At 39.0% G+C, this 18,014-nt stretch overlaps 1 protein-coding gene across 1 annotated transcript; it reads left to right on the forward strand.

Moving 5' to 3' along the window:
- The first annotated feature begins 2,091 nt into the window (after nt 1-2,091).
- On the forward strand, nt 2,092-17,302 carry il4i1 (interleukin 4 induced 1). The gene is made up of 7 exons (XM_062068574.1): nt 2,092-2,122; nt 2,611-2,825; nt 4,470-4,582; nt 6,760-6,961; nt 13,044-13,112; nt 13,214-13,350; nt 16,537-17,302. The coding sequence occupies exons 1-7, from the start codon at nt 2,092-2,094 to the stop codon at nt 17,300-17,302; spliced, it is 1,533 nt and encodes a 510-aa protein (XP_061924558.1).
- The last annotated feature ends 712 nt before the right edge of the window (nt 17,303-18,014 follow it).

Raw genomic sequence — 18,014 nt, forward strand, 5'->3', positions numbered from 1 at the left:
ACTGAATAATCACTAGATGTCAGTAAAGTGACATGGATGCAGATCTAGTCGCTATTCGATGAATCTTCCAAAGTAAATTAAAGAAACTTATAAAAGAAATAACATTTTCATTAAAGTGAACGAAACAGAGATCTCATTTGCAACTTTTTCCCCCTCAAAAAAAGACTAAACCAGAAGAGATTGGATGATTCAGTGAGGTTCTTGGCTCTGATGCAATGCAGAGAAGACTTCAAACTTGAATAATATAGAAGGTCGAAGTCTTAACAAAGGTTTCGCATGTGAACCTGCAGAAAGATCATTATCTCTGGCTACACCTCAGTGCGAGGCGTGCCATCTCCAATTTCTGGCAAATCCCACAAGCTCCGTGTTTGACAGCGTCGCATCCTCCATGTAGGATAATCCTCCATACACTATTAATAAAATATTCTTGTGTGCAGACAAATTGTTTAGATGGTAAGAGCTGTGAGAGGCGAAAAACAAGGTCACCTGTTTTTAGACACGTCACATCAGGGAGCAGCAACAGCTCTGAGGAAGGCTGAAGTGACAGCTCGAAATTGTAAGCAGTTAAGAATTACACCTACTCTCGACAAAATATTTATTTGCACACACAAATCTTATATTTATGTATAAATAAATGGTAACACTTTAGTATGGGGAACATATTCACCATTAATTAGTTGCTTATTAACATGCAAATTAGTAACATATTGGCTCTTAATTAGTCATTCTTAAGTACTTATTAATGCCTTATTCTGCATGGCCTTATTATACAACTAGTACAACCCTAACCCTAACCCTAACCAAATAAATCTAAAATAAGTCTTTGTTACTTAGAATATGTTCCCCTAGTGTCCAAATAAATCTTAATTAAGTATGTGTTACTTATAATATGTTGCCCATACTAAAGTGTTACCAAATAAATATATATGATTTCAATAAATATTTAAATAAGACATGAAACACCTACTGTACGCTGAGGCCCACAGAAAGTACTCAACTCGCCTTTCTCCAACAAAGGGGGCAGGAGGAGGTTATATATAATAAATGAATCACTTTTCACAAAGTTCCTAAACATTTTTCTTTATTGTAATAAAATATTTGTATTTAAATGTATATAGAGCAGAGCAGTCAGCCTGACTTTCTGGTGGTTCTGGGTTCTGCTATTGTGCAATGTTGCACTCAACTTAGACCATGCACATTATACATTAACAAAGCATTTTTACCTGTGTTCAAAATTGTAAATAAAGTCTGCCTTTGACCTCAAACAATGCTGTGTTCAGCACTGTCTCCTCTTTATACTGACTGTTTTACAACCTGCAATGTACAGTACATCACAAAGCATGTGACTGTAAGTCGATTCTCTTGGTAACGTCTCCCATCTTTATGCAAGGTGGGGGAAATTAAAAGATTTTTCTCGCGTTTTGTTTTTTTAATATCGTATTGTATAAAGGGATGTTGTGTGATACAAATTGAGAAAGGGTAAGTTCGATTTCTTTACTTTTTGCCTAATATACTTAATGCTATACACCTATAATAAAGAGGAAGTTCGTTAATTCTAACAAGATAAATCACATTTAGAGTAATGCCAATTTGGCAGTTTTAAGTACTAAAATGTGTTAATATGGAGGAAATGAGCTGTGCTGCCTAGTATAACCTCACTAATCTTATTTGTTCAGTGTGGTTGACTCTTGAGCTGGTGTGGGAAAATCTTGCTAGAAGACCTGAGGACCCACACAGTCCCACGTTAAATTACTTTGTGTGCCAATCCACACATACCTAACAAGTTTTAGAGGCTGCTTTTGTACAGATACATATCATACGTATTCTTGTTAAGGGTATAGCTCCTTGCGTTTCTTAATCATGAATAGACTGATGACAACTGATGAGACATTACCTTTGTTAAAGGTGAGTATGATCAGAATCTAAGCTCAATTGTCAACAGTCAAGTTTTAAACTTAACATCCTTGAGAAGATATTTGTTTTGAACCTTGTTAATGAGCTCTTTACCATTTTTGCATTTAGGCGTCATTTTCCTCTGACACTGTCAACAGAACGAAGAAAATATCCATTCTGTGGCGCTCCGCTGTCGACATGATCACTCAAATGTCACTCTGCAAATTATGTAAGTATTTGTTCATTTGTTTCAAGCTTTACACAGATGGATTTATTACAGTAAATATGAAAATGCATATATTCAGATTGTGTAAAATTGTATTTATATTATATTTTTAAGTAAATTAGTTTTTATTTTTACAATTATTTAATTTGACTTGTTTTGTTCGAATAATTATTTTAATAAAGTAATTTCTAATTGAATTCATTTGTTTTGGTATAATGTATGTATGCAGGTCTTTGGTAAAGTCTGAACACACAAACATGCATGCATTACTAATAAGAAAGTCTATGTTTATATTTTGTAACTTTAGACAGAAAATACTACCATAATTCAAGATTTTGTACCGGTGTAAGTGTGGTTGTTCATACAATATATGTGTCCTTTGATTGGCTTGTTACCTTAATGACAAGCGATACAAAGAAAATGGATTGGCCGTTACTTTACAGTTTTGTAAACTTACATGCATATTTTGTCTCTCTCCCTTGTCTCATCAGTTCCTTTGGTTGTTGTGGGGGTAGTAGTGTTTGCAGTGAGTGGGATCACCGGAGACCCTCTGTTTGACTGTCTCCAAGACACAGATTACAGTGAGCTTCTGAATATAGTGGATAAAGGTCTTCCTGCCACAAAGACGCCTCAACATGTGGCAATTATTGGAGGTGGCATCGCTGGACTAACCGCAGCCAAGTTTTTGGAAGATGTCGGACACAAGGTAAATATGGTATTTTTTGAGCTATAGAGCATATACATTTTAGAAGAAAAATATATTTGTACATATATTAGCCGCACCAAACTTTAAGCCGCAGATACATACCGGTACGAAATATTTTGTATATGTTTATTTACATACCTTATCTGTTTCCAAACGGTGCCTGTCACACGACAGTAAAACGGATGATCAAACAAAACAGTAGTCATCGTCATGGACCCGCTAACTGCGGAAGCAAGCTCTCCAACCATCTAAACAGACTATTGATTTCACTGGTGTCAATCCTATACTGTACTGATAGTACCCTTGGCATTGATACTATTAATAAATTGACCAATGCGCCCACGACTAGTAGAGCATCAAACAAATCTTTTTTGTTGCCAAACCCACATTTTGGTGAAGTAACGAAACTGAAACAATGCAAAAAGAATGCCATTGTTAGTTAATAGTAACAAAAAAGGCATTTGTAAACGTGTTAGCATAGTCGCTAATGCTAACGACGCTACCTTAGTTACATTATGATAGTACGTACAAATATGCATGAGAACATTCCTACAGACATCTCACATGGGACGGTTTAATAAATATTAATTGTTTTAGTTGTAAACTTACAAACATTGCTAGATAAATTAAGAATCATTTCAAGCAGAAATGCTGTGGACTTCCGGTTCAGGGCACGAAACAGGAAGTACATTTTCAACCCGCAGCACCTTCAGTGAGCCAACTCGTACAAAAGATGGCGCCATACCACAAACAATAACACAACTTTTCAGTGTATGAAAACCACTTCTTGAATAAAAAACGTTACTGCCATCATTAACACGCGAAGTCCCAGAGAAGGGTCAATTGACATTTTTACCTAGAAAACACACAAGAGGGTCATTTGACCCCTAGTCCCCCCTGTGGACACTCCTTTTGTTATGAAAATGTGGCTGTTAGTGGCACACGGCAGGGGGCCACTTGAGCCTGTGTGGGGGAGGGGACCTTACAGCTCAAGCTTTAGTTCTGAGGTAGGTTGTGTGTGTTTTTGCAAGGATCAACAGAATGAAGGGATCAACACTCTGACATTTATTGTTAAAAAAAATACAAAACAAAACATATTTACAAAGAATGAAAAAGCAACTGTTTTCCCAGTTTTGGTGTGGAGGGTTGTTGCAGAAGCAATTGTTATTTTTGTGTGCCAAAAATAGTTTTAAAAAAAAAATTTACAAAGAAAAAAGCATATTTACAAAGAATGAAAAACCATGTCCATGTAAACGTGACTGACATACATTTGAGCAGTCACTCACAATCCTGGCACTGCCATTGCTCCTTTCGGCATTTCCCACATGTATAATTTTTCTGTCTACCTAGACAAACTGCCCCTAACAGCCTCATTACCATAACAAAATGAGTGATTAGTGTATTCGGGAAAAGCGTCGGGCCAAATGACCCCTCTCTGGGTCTTCTAGGTAGACAGAAAAATGCTGGGACTTCTAGTGTTAAAGAAAAATAAAAAAATTTGCTGGACCGTTTTATGAGCTGCAGGGTTCAAAGCGTTGTAAAAAAAAAGTAGCAGTTTATAGTCCGGAAAATACAGTAGTTACTTTCCTCAGTATTGTCAACAAGCGGTTGCACATGACTGAAATTGTGACCCGATGCACCAAGGTAACCATAATAGAAGCCAGCCACCGCATCGGAGGTCGTATAGAGACCTTCAGGAACACAAGAGAAGGCTGGTATGCAGAGGTGGGCGCCATGCGAATCCCCAGCTTTCACAAGTGAGTGTGCTGCTTTTTCTTAATATTTTAGCTTTCTTTTGTTGCCAGCTATGAATGTTATATATCATACAAATCAAACGTTCAATTTACAATCCAATTCCAAGTTTTAAACAAGCATCACTATTTAAAAAAATAATTTTGCACAAAACATTGAAAAGTAGGTACTGTATGATGGGGTGCTGCAGCACTCCCTGAATGATGGTGCGTGATCATGGACATCACTATGCCATGGTTGTCCAAACTGCTTTCACTCAGGAACACATTCAAATTATTTGAAGGATGCATCCCCATTGACCATTAAAGATACTAAAACCAATCTAATATAGGTCAATATATGCTAAGCTATCTGAAAATAATGTCTATGTCAAAATTCATTAGCTTTGTATTATAGACAACAAAGCAAATTAGTGTAATATCTAATAACACATCTCAGTAATAACAGATTAACTCTCAAATACTGGGTGGCCTTGCATGATGATGCAGCCACGTAGACACTGCCTTTCAACTTGCTGCAAAAATAAAGAATCCTCCTTAAAGGTCCTAAAATTTGGCATGCCTTGACCTGATTAAATCCCTCAGTGATGTATAGGAAATGTTTTGGAGTGGTTGTCATGTAACAGTATTGTGAATATCCCAATATATGGCTTTCCAAAAATGGCGTGTTATTTTTTTTCCATTAAAGGTTATTTTAAAGCTATTTAACAAATACAAATATGTTCGATTTTAGCATATACTTGTTTGTTTGAACATTAAATATGTATTCTTGTATATTAGTATTTGCAAAAATTTTTAAAAAAGTTTTATTATATCGCCCAAACCTTTGCATAAGGATGGGTGATACTGCAAATTTTGGGATCAATCCAATATAATCACGCTGATACTTCTTCTTGAAATTTGTAAAGCTCATATTATGATTTTGTAATTTTACTGTTAATTTGTTGTACATGATTATAATCAATATAGATGGAACTTTATTGGCATTGCGCTTAAAAAGTACAACATAATTACATTTTAGTACAACTCCGTCCAAAAACAGACATGCAGTTACAAGGTGGACAGAACGGGAACACTGATCGGGTCGCCACATGGGCGTAAAAAACAAAGCACAAACATTTTAAACAAAGAAATATTGTGACAGGACAGCAGGAGAAGAAGACGGCAGAGGGGCGATGACGTCGTTAGTTGTAAGCGTGTTTATTGACAGCTCAGTATGTGAGTGCGGTGTGTGATTAGCCCAAAGAGATGTAGTATGACCATATGTAAGTATTATCTCAGCGTGGTTACCAGAGGCTATTGAGTGTGCGTGTTCAGATCGAGGCGGAAGTCCAAAAGAAAAGCAGGCTTGGACATCAGAGGGCAGGCGGATGGTCGAGGACAGGAGTGAGGCCTCGTGGTCAATGGGCAGGCGTGAGGTCGAAGTCCAGGAAGGCAAGAGGGGATCCAAAAGGGGTCCAGGAAGACGAGACACACAACTCGATGACGAGGAAGGACAACGGGAAGCTGGAGGACGACACAACACGAGAGACAGTGAACACAGCGGGAAGGGAACACAGGGAGAGAGAATTTACATGCGAGAAAAGGCTGGAGACGTGTTGGCTTACTGTACAGGGTACGAGAAGCTACGTTCTGGCACTCGATCTCAGGCTGCGCTGGCTAATGAAGGCTGGTCACTCATCAAGGGCAGGTGCGCTGATTGCAGACCATCTGCAGCCGCGCGGAAGCGGGCCCACAACGGAGAGGAAACACCCGTGGGCCTGGCCCGCGGTGCTCTCAGCAGAGCGCACAACAGGATGAGAGGCAGCAGGAGTATGACCCATAACAAATATTTTTTTAAACAAAACGTATTTGTTTATATTTTAACAATATGTGTATTGTAACAACTTGTACAACACATACAAAACACAGATACTTGTCAAAATAAACATTGAAGATAATTTTTTAAATATTGAATCCACTAGTGTCAATCCTATACTGTACTGATAATAACCTTGGCATTGATACTATTAATAAATTGATCAATCAGCCCAGTACTAGTAGAGCATCACACATAACGTTTTTTGTTGCAAAACCCTTTAGAGTGTTGGAAGAGAACAAAAAAAAAGGTTTAAAGGTATATCCATATTTACATAGATGAATATACATCCCAGTTTTTGCAGTATCATGCTGTGTGTTCACAGGATTCTGCTGTCCTTTGCCTCCCAATTACAAATTCCCTTGAACCCCTTTATCCAAGAAGACTTGAACACATACTATCTGGTGAACGGAATACTACAGAAAACCTATCTGGTGAAAAACAACCCGAGCGTGCTGAACTACACGTTGAATGAAAGAGAAAGGGGGAAGTCAGCAGCCCAACTCTTCAGTGAGACTCTGGACAAGGTTTGTACTTGTCACAGTCAGCGTCTGTCCATCATTATCCTCTGCAGCTTCTCCTACACAGGCTGTTCAATTGACCAAACATATTTGGCCCTTGCGTGTGAATGTTGTCTGTCTATCTGTGTTGGCCCTGCGATGATGTAGCAACTTGTCCAGGGTGTACAACCCTTCAGCCCGTGTGCAGCTGGGATAGGCTCCAGCACCAGCAGTACAAAATGTTTGGATGGATGTCTTCAAACCTGGAACCTATCAGTGTTAAAGCTAAAGAGCACTAACACACACGTTAGTGTCAATGTTAGGAATAAGGCTACGTTACTAACGCTGTTACTGTTTTCTAGTAACGGGTAGTTCATTATTTTGTGCAATGGCCTGCATATTTTTACGACTCGATTCTGACAATTTTCGACACAGTCTATCTACAGCATTTTGCTCGTCACAAGTATTACTCACCGTAAATACTCCTCTTTCTCATTTATTGTGGCATTTATAAGTAAAATGGTATTGCTTTTCTACAAAACCCAAAACCAGTTAAGTTGGCACGTTGTGTAAATCGTAAATAAAAACAGAATACAATAATTTGCAAATCCTTTTCAACCTATATTCAATTGAATAGACTGCAAAGATAAGATACTTAACGTTCGAACTGGTAAACTTTGTTATTTTTTGCAAATATTAGCTCATTTGGAATTTGATGCCTGCAACCTGTTTAAAAAAAGCTGGCACGAAAAAGACTGAGGAAATTGAGGAATGCTCATCAAACACTGATTTAGTACATCCCACAGGTGAACAGGCTAATTGGGAACAGGTGGGTGCCATGATTGGGTATAAAAGCAGCTTCCACGAAATGCTCAGTCATTCACAAACAAGGATGGGGCGAGGGTCACCACTTTGTGAACAAATGCGTGAGCAAATTGTCCAACAGTTTAAGAACAACATTTCTCAACAAGCTATTGCAAGGAATTTAGGGGTTTCACCATCTACGGTCCGTAATATCATCAAAAGGTTTAGAGAATCTGTAAAATCACTGCACGTAAGCTGCAAGGCCGAAAACTGACATGGAATTCTTGTGACCTTCGATCCCTCAGGCGGTACTGCATTAAAAAGCGACATCAGTGTGTAAAGGATATCACCACATGGGCTCAGGAACACTTCAGAAAACAACTGTCAGTAACTACAGTTTGTCACTACATCTGTAAGTGCAAGTTAAAACTCTACTATGCAAAGCAAAGGCCATTTATCAGCAACACCCAGAAACACAGCCGGCTTCGCTGGGCCCGAGCTCATCTGAGATGGACTGATGCAAAGTGGAAAAGTGTTCTGTGGTCTGACGAGTCCACATTTCAAATTGTTTTTGGAAACTGTGGACGTCGTGTTCTCCGGACCAAAGAGGAAAAGAAACATCCGGATTGTTATAGGCGCAAAGTTGAAAAGCCAGCATCTGTGATGGTATGGGGGTGTATTAGTGCCCAATGCATGGGTAACTTACACATCTGTGAAGGCGCCATTAATGCTGAAAGGTACATACAGGTTTTGAAGCAACATATGTTGCCATCCAAGCAACGTCTTTTTCATGGACGCCCCTGCTTATTTCATCAAGAAAATGCCAAGCCACATTCTGCGTGTGTTACAACAGCGTGGCTTCGTAGTAAAAGAGTGTGGGTACTAGACTGGCCTGCCTGTAGTCCAGACCCATCTCCCATTGAAAATGTGTGGCGCATTATGAAGCGTAAAATACGACAACTAGAAAAACATCATAGATACATCAAGAAAGAATGGGAAATAATTCCACCTGAAAAGCTTCAAAAATTGGTCTCCTCAGTTCCCAAATATTTACTGAGTGTTGTTAAAAAGAAAGGCCATGTAACACAGTGGTAAAAATGCCCCTCTGCCAACTTTTTTGCAACGTGTTGCTGCCATTAAATTCTAAATTATTGATTACTTGCAAAAAAATATACGTTTCTGAGTTCGAACAATAAATACATTGTCTTTGCAGTCTATTCAATTGAATATAAGTTGAAAAGGATTTGCAAATCATTGTATTCTGTTTTTATTTACGATTTACACAAAGTGTCAACTTCACTGGTTTTGGGGTTTGTACCTTCAAGGTACTCAAAGCGCGTTGACATTATTACCACATTCTCCTGCTGATGATGTAGTATCAGGGGTAAAGAAACGCGCCATGAAATGCTGCAGTGCACGCCACAATGGAAGCTCTGAAGCCTGCGGACATTCCGCTCCGCCTACTATACGTTGGAGTCTGTGAGCACCTTCACTTAACAGGCACCGCCTTTTAAAGGCACACACTCAAACCAGAGAGTTTACATTATGCACCAATCTCATGGTGCATAATCTACTTCAACATTTATCATCCAATTACATCCTTTGGACTGCCAAAACGTTTCAAATCATTTGCGCTATCTTTTTGCAATATTTCAAAAAATTATAGGTTTTCCGACAATTCCACATTTTCCAGCCCAAAACTTTTCACTGAAAATATATTTTTTCACATTCTAAAAAAGACCACTTTTTCGATACTTCCACATTGTATCTAACACAAATGTATTAGTTAAACCTGTGTTAGTGACCACAAAAATAACCCCCGCAGAGAAAAGTCATGTTTTAAACCTTGCCTGTAGCGACCACCTGTTTTCTTGACACAAGACTGTGTGCTTTCACCTATCCTTTTTACACTTTACACGTATGACTGCAGGAAACTACATCCCAATAAATGTATTTTTAATTTGCAGACGACTGTCATGATCTATCAACACTGTTAACAATGTGTTTGATGTACAAAACCCAAAACCAGTGAAGTTGGCACGTTGTGTTATTCGTAAACAAAAACAGAATACAATGATTTGCAAATCCTTTTCAACTTAAGTCCATCTTAGATGAGCTCGGGCCCAGCGTAGTCGGCAGCGTTTCTGGGTGTTGTTGATAAATGGCCTTCGCTTTGCATAATAGAGTTGTAACTTGCACTTACAGATGTAGCGATGAACTGTAGTTATTGACAGTGGTTTTCTGAAGTGTTCCTGAGCCCATGTGGTGATATCCTTTTCACACTGATGTCGGTTTTTGAGGCAATATCGCCTGAGGGATCGAAGGTCACGGGCATTCAATGTTGGTTTTCAGCCTTGCTGCTTACGTGCAGTGATTTCCCCAGATTCTTTGAACTTTTTGATGATATTACGGACCGTGGATGGTGAAACCCCTAAATTCCTTGCAATAGCTCACGCATTTGTTCACAAAGTGGTGACCCTCGCCCTATCCTTGTTTGTGAATGACTGAGCATTTCATGGAAACTGCTTTTATACCCAATCATGGCACCCACCTGTTTCCAATTACCCTGTTCCCCTGTGGGATGTTCCAAATAAGTGTTTAATGAGCATTCCTCAACTTTCTCAGTCTTTTTTTGCCACTTGTGCCAGCTATTTTGAAACATGTTGCAAGCATCAAATTCCGAATGAGCTAATATTTGCAAAAAATAAAGTTTGCCAGTTCGAATGTTAAGTATCTTGTCTTTGCAGTCTATTCTATTGAATATAGGTTGAAAATGATTTGCAAATCATTGTATTCTGTCTTCTGGGTTTTGTAATTTTGCACGCTACTTTTAATGTGGTTGTCAACAAGACAGCGTCAGAAACACAGAAAGTTCAATGCAGGAAATAACTTTTTACTAATAAAAGCAAAAACTACCACCACACTAAAATTAACTTTATATTGAATAGGAAGAAGCAACATCACAAAGCAAACAACATTTGGGCTAAGTGCACACACACACACATACACACACACACACACACACACACACACATATAGTCACTACTACTACTGCCAAGAGGGAATAATGAACAACAAATCAAAGCGGCAAGCTTGCAATCCTAAAATACCCTGTTTGTGGACAAGGATAAAAGACAGCTATTGAAGCACATACAATCTCTATATTAACTAGCGCTAACACAATCCTTCCGCTGCTAAGCTAACAAACACAAATGAGACTTTTAAAGGCACACACGCACACACACTTTGCTCTCATGAAATGTCTCTACTATACCTATGCCAGATATTTGACTTGTTGTTTTTTTTAAGTAACGCAATAATTACTTTCCCCAGGTAATGAAATACATTAATAAAAAAGTAATTCCGCTAGTCATTTAAACACTTTTTTAGTCAAGTAACGAGTAACTATAATTAATTACTTTTTAAAAGTACCGTATTTTTCGGAGTATAAGTCGCACCGGAGTATAAGTCGCACCTGCCGAAAATGCATAATAAAGAAGGAAAAAACCATATATAAATCGCACTGGAGCCCAGCCAAACTATGAAAAAAACTGCGACTTATAGTCCGAAAAATACGGTAATTGTTTTAACACGAGGGGACAACATATATGTATCTAGGGTCACAGAGAAGTCACACATTTTGCAAGAAAATGTAGCAGAGATTGATGACGCAGGATACACAACACTATCCTAGAGAGTCTGATCAAATAGGGAATCATAGTGTGGTTTGTCAACCAAACTGTACAATTGAACAACAGATTCACAAACATGCACAAAACAATCCATCCATTTTCTACCGCTTGTCCCTCTCGGGGTCGCGGGGGGTGCTGGAGCCTATCCCAGCTGCACTTGGGCGGATAACCGGGTACACCCTGGACAAGTCGCCACCTCATCGCAGGGCCAACACAGATAGACAGACAACATTCACACTCACATTCACACACTAGGGCCAATGTAGTGTTGCCAATCAACCTCTCCCCAGGTGCATGTCTTTGGAGGTGGGAGGAAGCCGGAGTACCTGGAGGGAACCCACGCAGTCACGGGGAGAACATGCAAACTCCACACAGAACCATCTCAAATCATCATTTGTTTCAGCTTCTATCAATCTGTTGAAAAATACATAAAAATATATATAATGCAATAGAGCAATGTGCAATGAACACAAGCGCTTAAGTACTTGGCACTAGAAATTGTCCAATGTCTCCGTAGATCTCTTTTTTTAAATGCAATGTATTGTATTTTCTGTTTTTAGTCCAGGTGATTGTATCTTCTCTGCCCCAGTAAGCAATAATGTAACACAATGCCCAAGACACATTTTCCTAAAAGTACAATGAAGTTTACCCTGACCCTAAATGCAACCAGCGACCACTTATGTTGCATCTATTAATAGTTCTTGTACGGTACTCCGTATATCGGTCCCTAATACCAAAGATAGAAGAAGTCCCAGTTGCTGTTATTTGTTTACTTTTTTGCTACGGGTGAATTGTTTTCTTTTTTATCAATTTCTTTCTTCTATAACATTTAAATGTAATAATGTGTTAATAACAGCAACGAGCAGCTCTCTTCTTTCCCCGTCACAAAAAAATAATTGCCATTATTAACATCCAACGCCGCCCGTCGTATCCAGAGTCAACGTTTGAGTACGGTATTGGTCCAACTATCACAAAACCTGGCTCAAAATGGCTCCTAACCTGCGTATGGTGGCCACTTGTCTATTGGGGTCACTTTTGCTGTTGCCTTTTTAGTGGTCGCAATAGACAGGTTTGAATGTATTTGGTTTGCAAGAATCTACGCTATTTTCCCATTTTCCAATTGAGTCACACCTTTCCAAACCCAAGACATTCAGTTCACTCACAACATTCAGGCTATGTATTTTTGACATTGAACAAATTCCAGGTTTTTCCTGGAATCCCACATTTTCCGGCACGAAAATTCCCAAAGAATTTATAGATGTTTTTTCTTCAAATGTCTTAACTTATTCAAACCATTTCAACATGAAACCATTTTCTAGATGCAAATGTTCCTAATTCCCAATTCAACGTAACACTAACTCCATTAGGTCTTGGGAAGTTTTACTGCCTCCACAATTATCAACCGATGCCAATCATCCCAACACCAATCAGATCAACAGCAAAAATATTTTTCTTGTAATTCTAAATTTTTTGTACAGCTTTTCAGAATCCGTTCAGCTTCAGCACTTCTCATTTCACACACAAATTTCTATTCAATCTTCTTCTTTGGTTTCAAAAAATGTTTTATTAATGTGTTGTTTCTGTTTTGTAACTGTATTGCAATCTTTGCACAGGTGAAGGATGACTTTCAGAAAAGCAGCTGCACTGCTGTATTGGACAAATATGATTCCTACTCTGTCATAGTAAGAAATATCCATGTCAACAAAGTTTTAGCTTGACTACGCAAAGAATAAAGTTGAAATATACTAATTAGTTTTTTATGAACGTACTGTCGTATCAATAGCAATACTTGGTAAAGGAGGGCAATCTAAGTCGTGGCGCCTTGCGAATGATTGGAGATATCCTGAATGAGGACAGCCTATACTACACATCCATGGTTGAGATGTTCTACATGCAGATGGACATCAATGACAACACAAAGTAAGAATTTTTTTTTTTTACATTTTTGTGGGTGAGTTAAGGGTTGGCATGTTATGTATTTTGAAACCTGTATGTTTTTTAAGGATCTCTGGAGCGTATCCCTCCCGATAACGGAATTTTCGTGAAGCAGGCACACTATTTCATGAGTTTTATGAATATTATATGCATTTAAAGTTTTTATAAGCCCTACACACAGCTTTCACACACACATATAAACACCTTCAATGCTCTTAAAACACTTCATACACTTTACAACCGACTGTATTTTCCGGACTAAAGTTCGCACCAGTATAAAAGTCTCACCCACTAAATTTTCAATAAAAAATATGTTTCCATTTATTAGCTGCACCAGACTATAAGCCGCATATATACACGTTGTGAAATGAGTTATTTACACAGAAATATTTTGTAATGAGTTATTTACACAGAAATATTTTGTAAATGTTTATTTACATACCTTAATTGTGTCCAAACATACTCTGTACCACGGCAGTAAAACGGCTGATCAAACAGAACAGAAGTCATCGTCATGGACCCAATAGCAGCGTAATCTAGTTTTCCAATCAGCTAAACAGACTCAATAACTCCACGGTGACATTTTGGTGAATTTACTGAGGAATTTGTGAAACTGAAACAATGCAAAAACAATGTTATTGTAAGTTAATAATACAGACACTTGTAAAACGCTGGCTTGATTACATTATGATAGCATGTATAAATATGCATGAAAACACTACTATCAAACATGTTAGAGTTTAGTAAATATTAATTGTTTTAGTTACATTGTAAAACTTACAAACATTGCTTGGAGTGATAAATTAAGAGACTATACGAGTATAATCACTATGGATGACTGGCAGACGGAATGGCACTTGTACTTTCGGTTCAAGGCATTAAACAGAAGGAAATACTGTTGCCGTTTCACTCGCAGCACCTGCAGTGAGCAAACTCGTCCAAAATATTGCGGCATAGCACAAACAATAACACGCCTTTTGAGTGTCTCTGTGGGTGTTTTATGAAAACTATTTGTTGAATACAAAACATTACGGCTGTTAGCAAAGAAAAATCCATAAATGTTCCGCACCATTTTTTAAGTCGCAGGGTCCAAAGCGTTGGAAAAAAGTAATGGCTTATAGTCCGGAAAATACAGTACATAATTTCAACATGAAACTTATGAAATCTCAATGTACTCAATATCCATCAAAATGTACACTTTAAAATCACAGTAGATTATAAGGTTAAAAAAAAAAAACTGGCAGCTCAGGCGCTAGAATTTAACTTAAAATATAGTTTTACCATTTACAGTAATACACAGTAAAAACAAAAACCGAAGATTTTATGGTAAAAATGACTGGGGTTTTTTTCTATTTACAGTAATATGTTCCAAAAGTCACGGTAAATTTTACAGTAAAATTCTAGCGACTGAGCTGTCAATTTCTTACTACAAATACTACACTTTTTTTGTGTGTGTCAAAAATTTTAGGCAAATTCTTTTCATTTATATTTGTGTATTACTCACAGCAGTGACGTGCGGTGAGGTTCATGGCTGGTGAGGCACAGACTTCATCACAGTCAGATTTACAAACATATGAACCCTAAAGAGTATCTTATTCACCATTTGATTGGCAGCAGTTAACGGGTTATGTTTAAAAGCTCATACCAGCATTCTTCCCTGCTTGGCACTCAGCATCAAGGGTTGGAATTGGGGGTTAAATCACCAAAAATTATTCCCGGGCGCGGCACCGCTGCTGCCCACTGCTCCCCTCACCTCCCAGGGTGTGAACAAGGGGATGGGTCAAATGCAGAGGACAAATTTCACCACACCTAGTGTGTGTGTGACAATCATTGGTACTTTAACTTAACTTTAACTTTACACATAGAAACTGTAGCACACAAAAAAGCACATATAATAAAAAAAATGTTATTATGGTCTTACCTTTACTTATAAGTGCGGGAACAGTGGTGTTCGTGTTGGAGGAGTTGTGAATGAATGAAATATGAAATCCGTGCTGCAGTCTGCAGGTGTACCTAATGTTGTGTCCCTGCGGTCGTTCGCAGCTCCTCCGGCGCGAGCATTGTTGTTTTTGCACTTTTTGGCTTTTTGTTAAGTGACTTTTTTGGGGGTGGATTCGGTCTTGCACGTGGAGGGTTTTGGGCTTTGGTTGGTGTGGCGCTCCCGTCGGGCGGTGCATTCTGCGGCGGAGGTGCTTGGCACCAGGAGGCGGGGTTATGAGGCGAGCCTCTCACAGTGCGTCTTCGCAGCAGTTTTATGATTGCTCAGCACAAGAAATACGTTACACACATACAGTTGTTGACAAAATACACTGGACATTACATACCTCAGCTAACTAAACTATGGAAATGTATAATATAGTTCATATAGCAATACGGTCTCACTGCACAGCAGGCCAGCAGTTAGCCAAATCATTGCGCACAATCAATGTTGAGGCACAACTGAGTGACGTGCCTCAACTGGCTGCTGATCACCGCACCGTCTCTTCTCAGTATTTGAACGGCAAATGTGAAAATAAAAATAAAAATAATCTAAAACTGGTGAAGTTAAATGGAAAATAACTTTAGTATAATCACTGGATACATATAACAATTTAATTATTTTCTTTTTCTTTTTACATTTTTTTTCTTTCCATGATGGCAGGTGAGGCCGTGCCTCCCCTGCCTCTAGTGACGGCACGTCACTGACTCACAGTTACAAACTCAATGAAAGCGAATTTGACACCCCCGTTACTAAGACGAGGTCAAAGCTATTTTGGGTTGTGTCAAGAACCGCTTATGTCGACGTGAGTCAGCCGAGGGATGTTAACCTACAGGGGTTTAAGCTGCTCAGGGGCCTAGTGGTTAGAGTGTCCGCCCTGAGATCGATATGTCGTGAGTTCAAACCCCGGCCGAGTCATACCAAAGACTATAAAAATGGGACCCATTACCTCCCTGCTTGGCACTCAGCGTTAAGGGTTGGAATTGGGGGTTAAATCACCAAAATGATTCCCGAGCGTGGCCACCGCTGCTGCTCACTGCTCCCCTCACCTCACAGGGGGTGAAAATGGGGATGGGTCAAATGCAGAGGGTAATTTCACCACACCTTGTGTGTGCGAGACTATCAGTGGTACTCTAACTTTAACTTTTAACTTAACAGATGTAAATGTCAAGGTTATCCTCATGCTTCTACAGGTACTTTGAAGTGACAGGTGGCTTTGACAAGATCACCACGGCTTTCTACAGGATGTTAAACGCCACCACTCTACTCAACTCCAAAGTCAAACTCATCAACCAAACGGGAGGCAAGAATGTGACAATCACATACCAGGACCGCCATAATCCAGGATCCCTGACCAACCTGACGGTGGACTACGCCATGGTTACAGCCACAGCCAAGGCGACACTTTTCATGGACTTTCAGCCTCCTCTTTCCAAGGACAAGATGGAAGCCCTACGCTCGGTTCACTACACCAGCAGCACCAAAGTGATACTCAGCTTCAGGAAACGCTTTTGGGAGGAAGAAGGCATCAGGGGAGGCAAGAGCATAACAGACAGAACCTCTCGCTTTATTTATTACCCCAGCCACAGTTTCTCTGGAACAGATGCAGGTGCCCTACTGGCCTCTTACACCTGCTCTGATGACTCCACCCTCTTCCAAGGTATGAGCGAGGACGATCTGATGGCTGTCGTACTGGACGACTTGGTGAAGATCCACGGAGAGGACATCAGGCCTCTATTCACAGGAGGACTGGTCAAAAAGTGGGGATTAGATCCCTACAGCTTTGGAGCCTTTGCCCTGTTCACGCCTTACCAGCGCATCTATGTAAGTCAACTGTTTGAAAGTGAGGGACGTGTGCACTTTGCAGGAGAACACACTGCCTTACCTCATGGCTGGATAGAAACATCAATGAAATCTGCTCTGAGAGCCGCAAAAAATATCAATGACCTCACCATTTAATCAAGAACATAATATTTTATTTTAACACACATTATATAATGTATTTGTTATTTGTTTGTTTATGTATACATATATTTATTGATGCTAGTACATATTGTAGCGGATTTGAGCTTATAAAGTAGTGGTTATCTCACAAAACCGGGTAAAGCATTACCGTATTTTTCGGACTATAAATCGCTCCGGAGTATAAGTTGCACCGGCCGAAAATGCTCAATAAAGAAGGAAAAAAACATATATAAGTCGCATTGGAGTATAAGTCGCATTTTTGGGGGAAATTTATTTGATAAAACCCAACACCAAGAATAGACATTTGAAAGGCAATTTAAAATAAATAAAGAATAGTGAACAACAGGCTGAATAAGTGTACGTTATATGACGCATAAATATCCAACTGAGAACGTGCCTGGTATGTTAACGTAACATATTATGGTAAGAGTCATTCAAATAACTATAACATATAGAACATGCTATACGTTTACCAAACAATCTGTCACTCCTAATCGCTAAATCCGATGAAATCTTATACGTCTAGTCTCTTACGTGAATGAGCTAAATAATATTATTTGATATTTTACGGTAACGTGTTAATAATTTCACACATAAGTCGCTCCTGAGTATAAGTCGCACTATGAAAAAAACTGCGACTTATAGTCCGAAAAATACGGTACCGTGTGTACAAATGCATACATTGTACACATACGATTGCTAAACA

Source organism: Entelurus aequoreus, linkage group LG13 (assembly GCF_033978785.1).
Source record: "Entelurus aequoreus isolate RoL-2023_Sb linkage group LG13, RoL_Eaeq_v1.1, whole genome shotgun sequence".
In the NCBI taxonomy this organism is placed as follows: domain Eukaryota; kingdom Metazoa; phylum Chordata; class Actinopteri; order Syngnathiformes; family Syngnathidae; genus Entelurus; species Entelurus aequoreus.

What these genes read in the sequence shown, in the direction of transcription:
- il4i1 (XM_062068574.1), top strand. Translation starts at nt 2,092, where the DNA reads ATGATCACTCAAATGTCACTCTGCAAATTAT. An exon ending in CGAATCCCCAGCTTTCACAA is followed by an intron (nt 4,583 to 6,759) that starts GTGAGTGTGCTG and finishes GTGTGTTCACAG; the next exon opens with GATTCTGCTGTCCTTTGCCT. An exon ending in TCAGTGAGACTCTGGACAAG is followed by an intron (nt 6,962 to 13,043) that starts GTTTGTACTTGT and finishes ATCTTTGCACAG; the next exon opens with GTGAAGGATGACTTTCAGAA.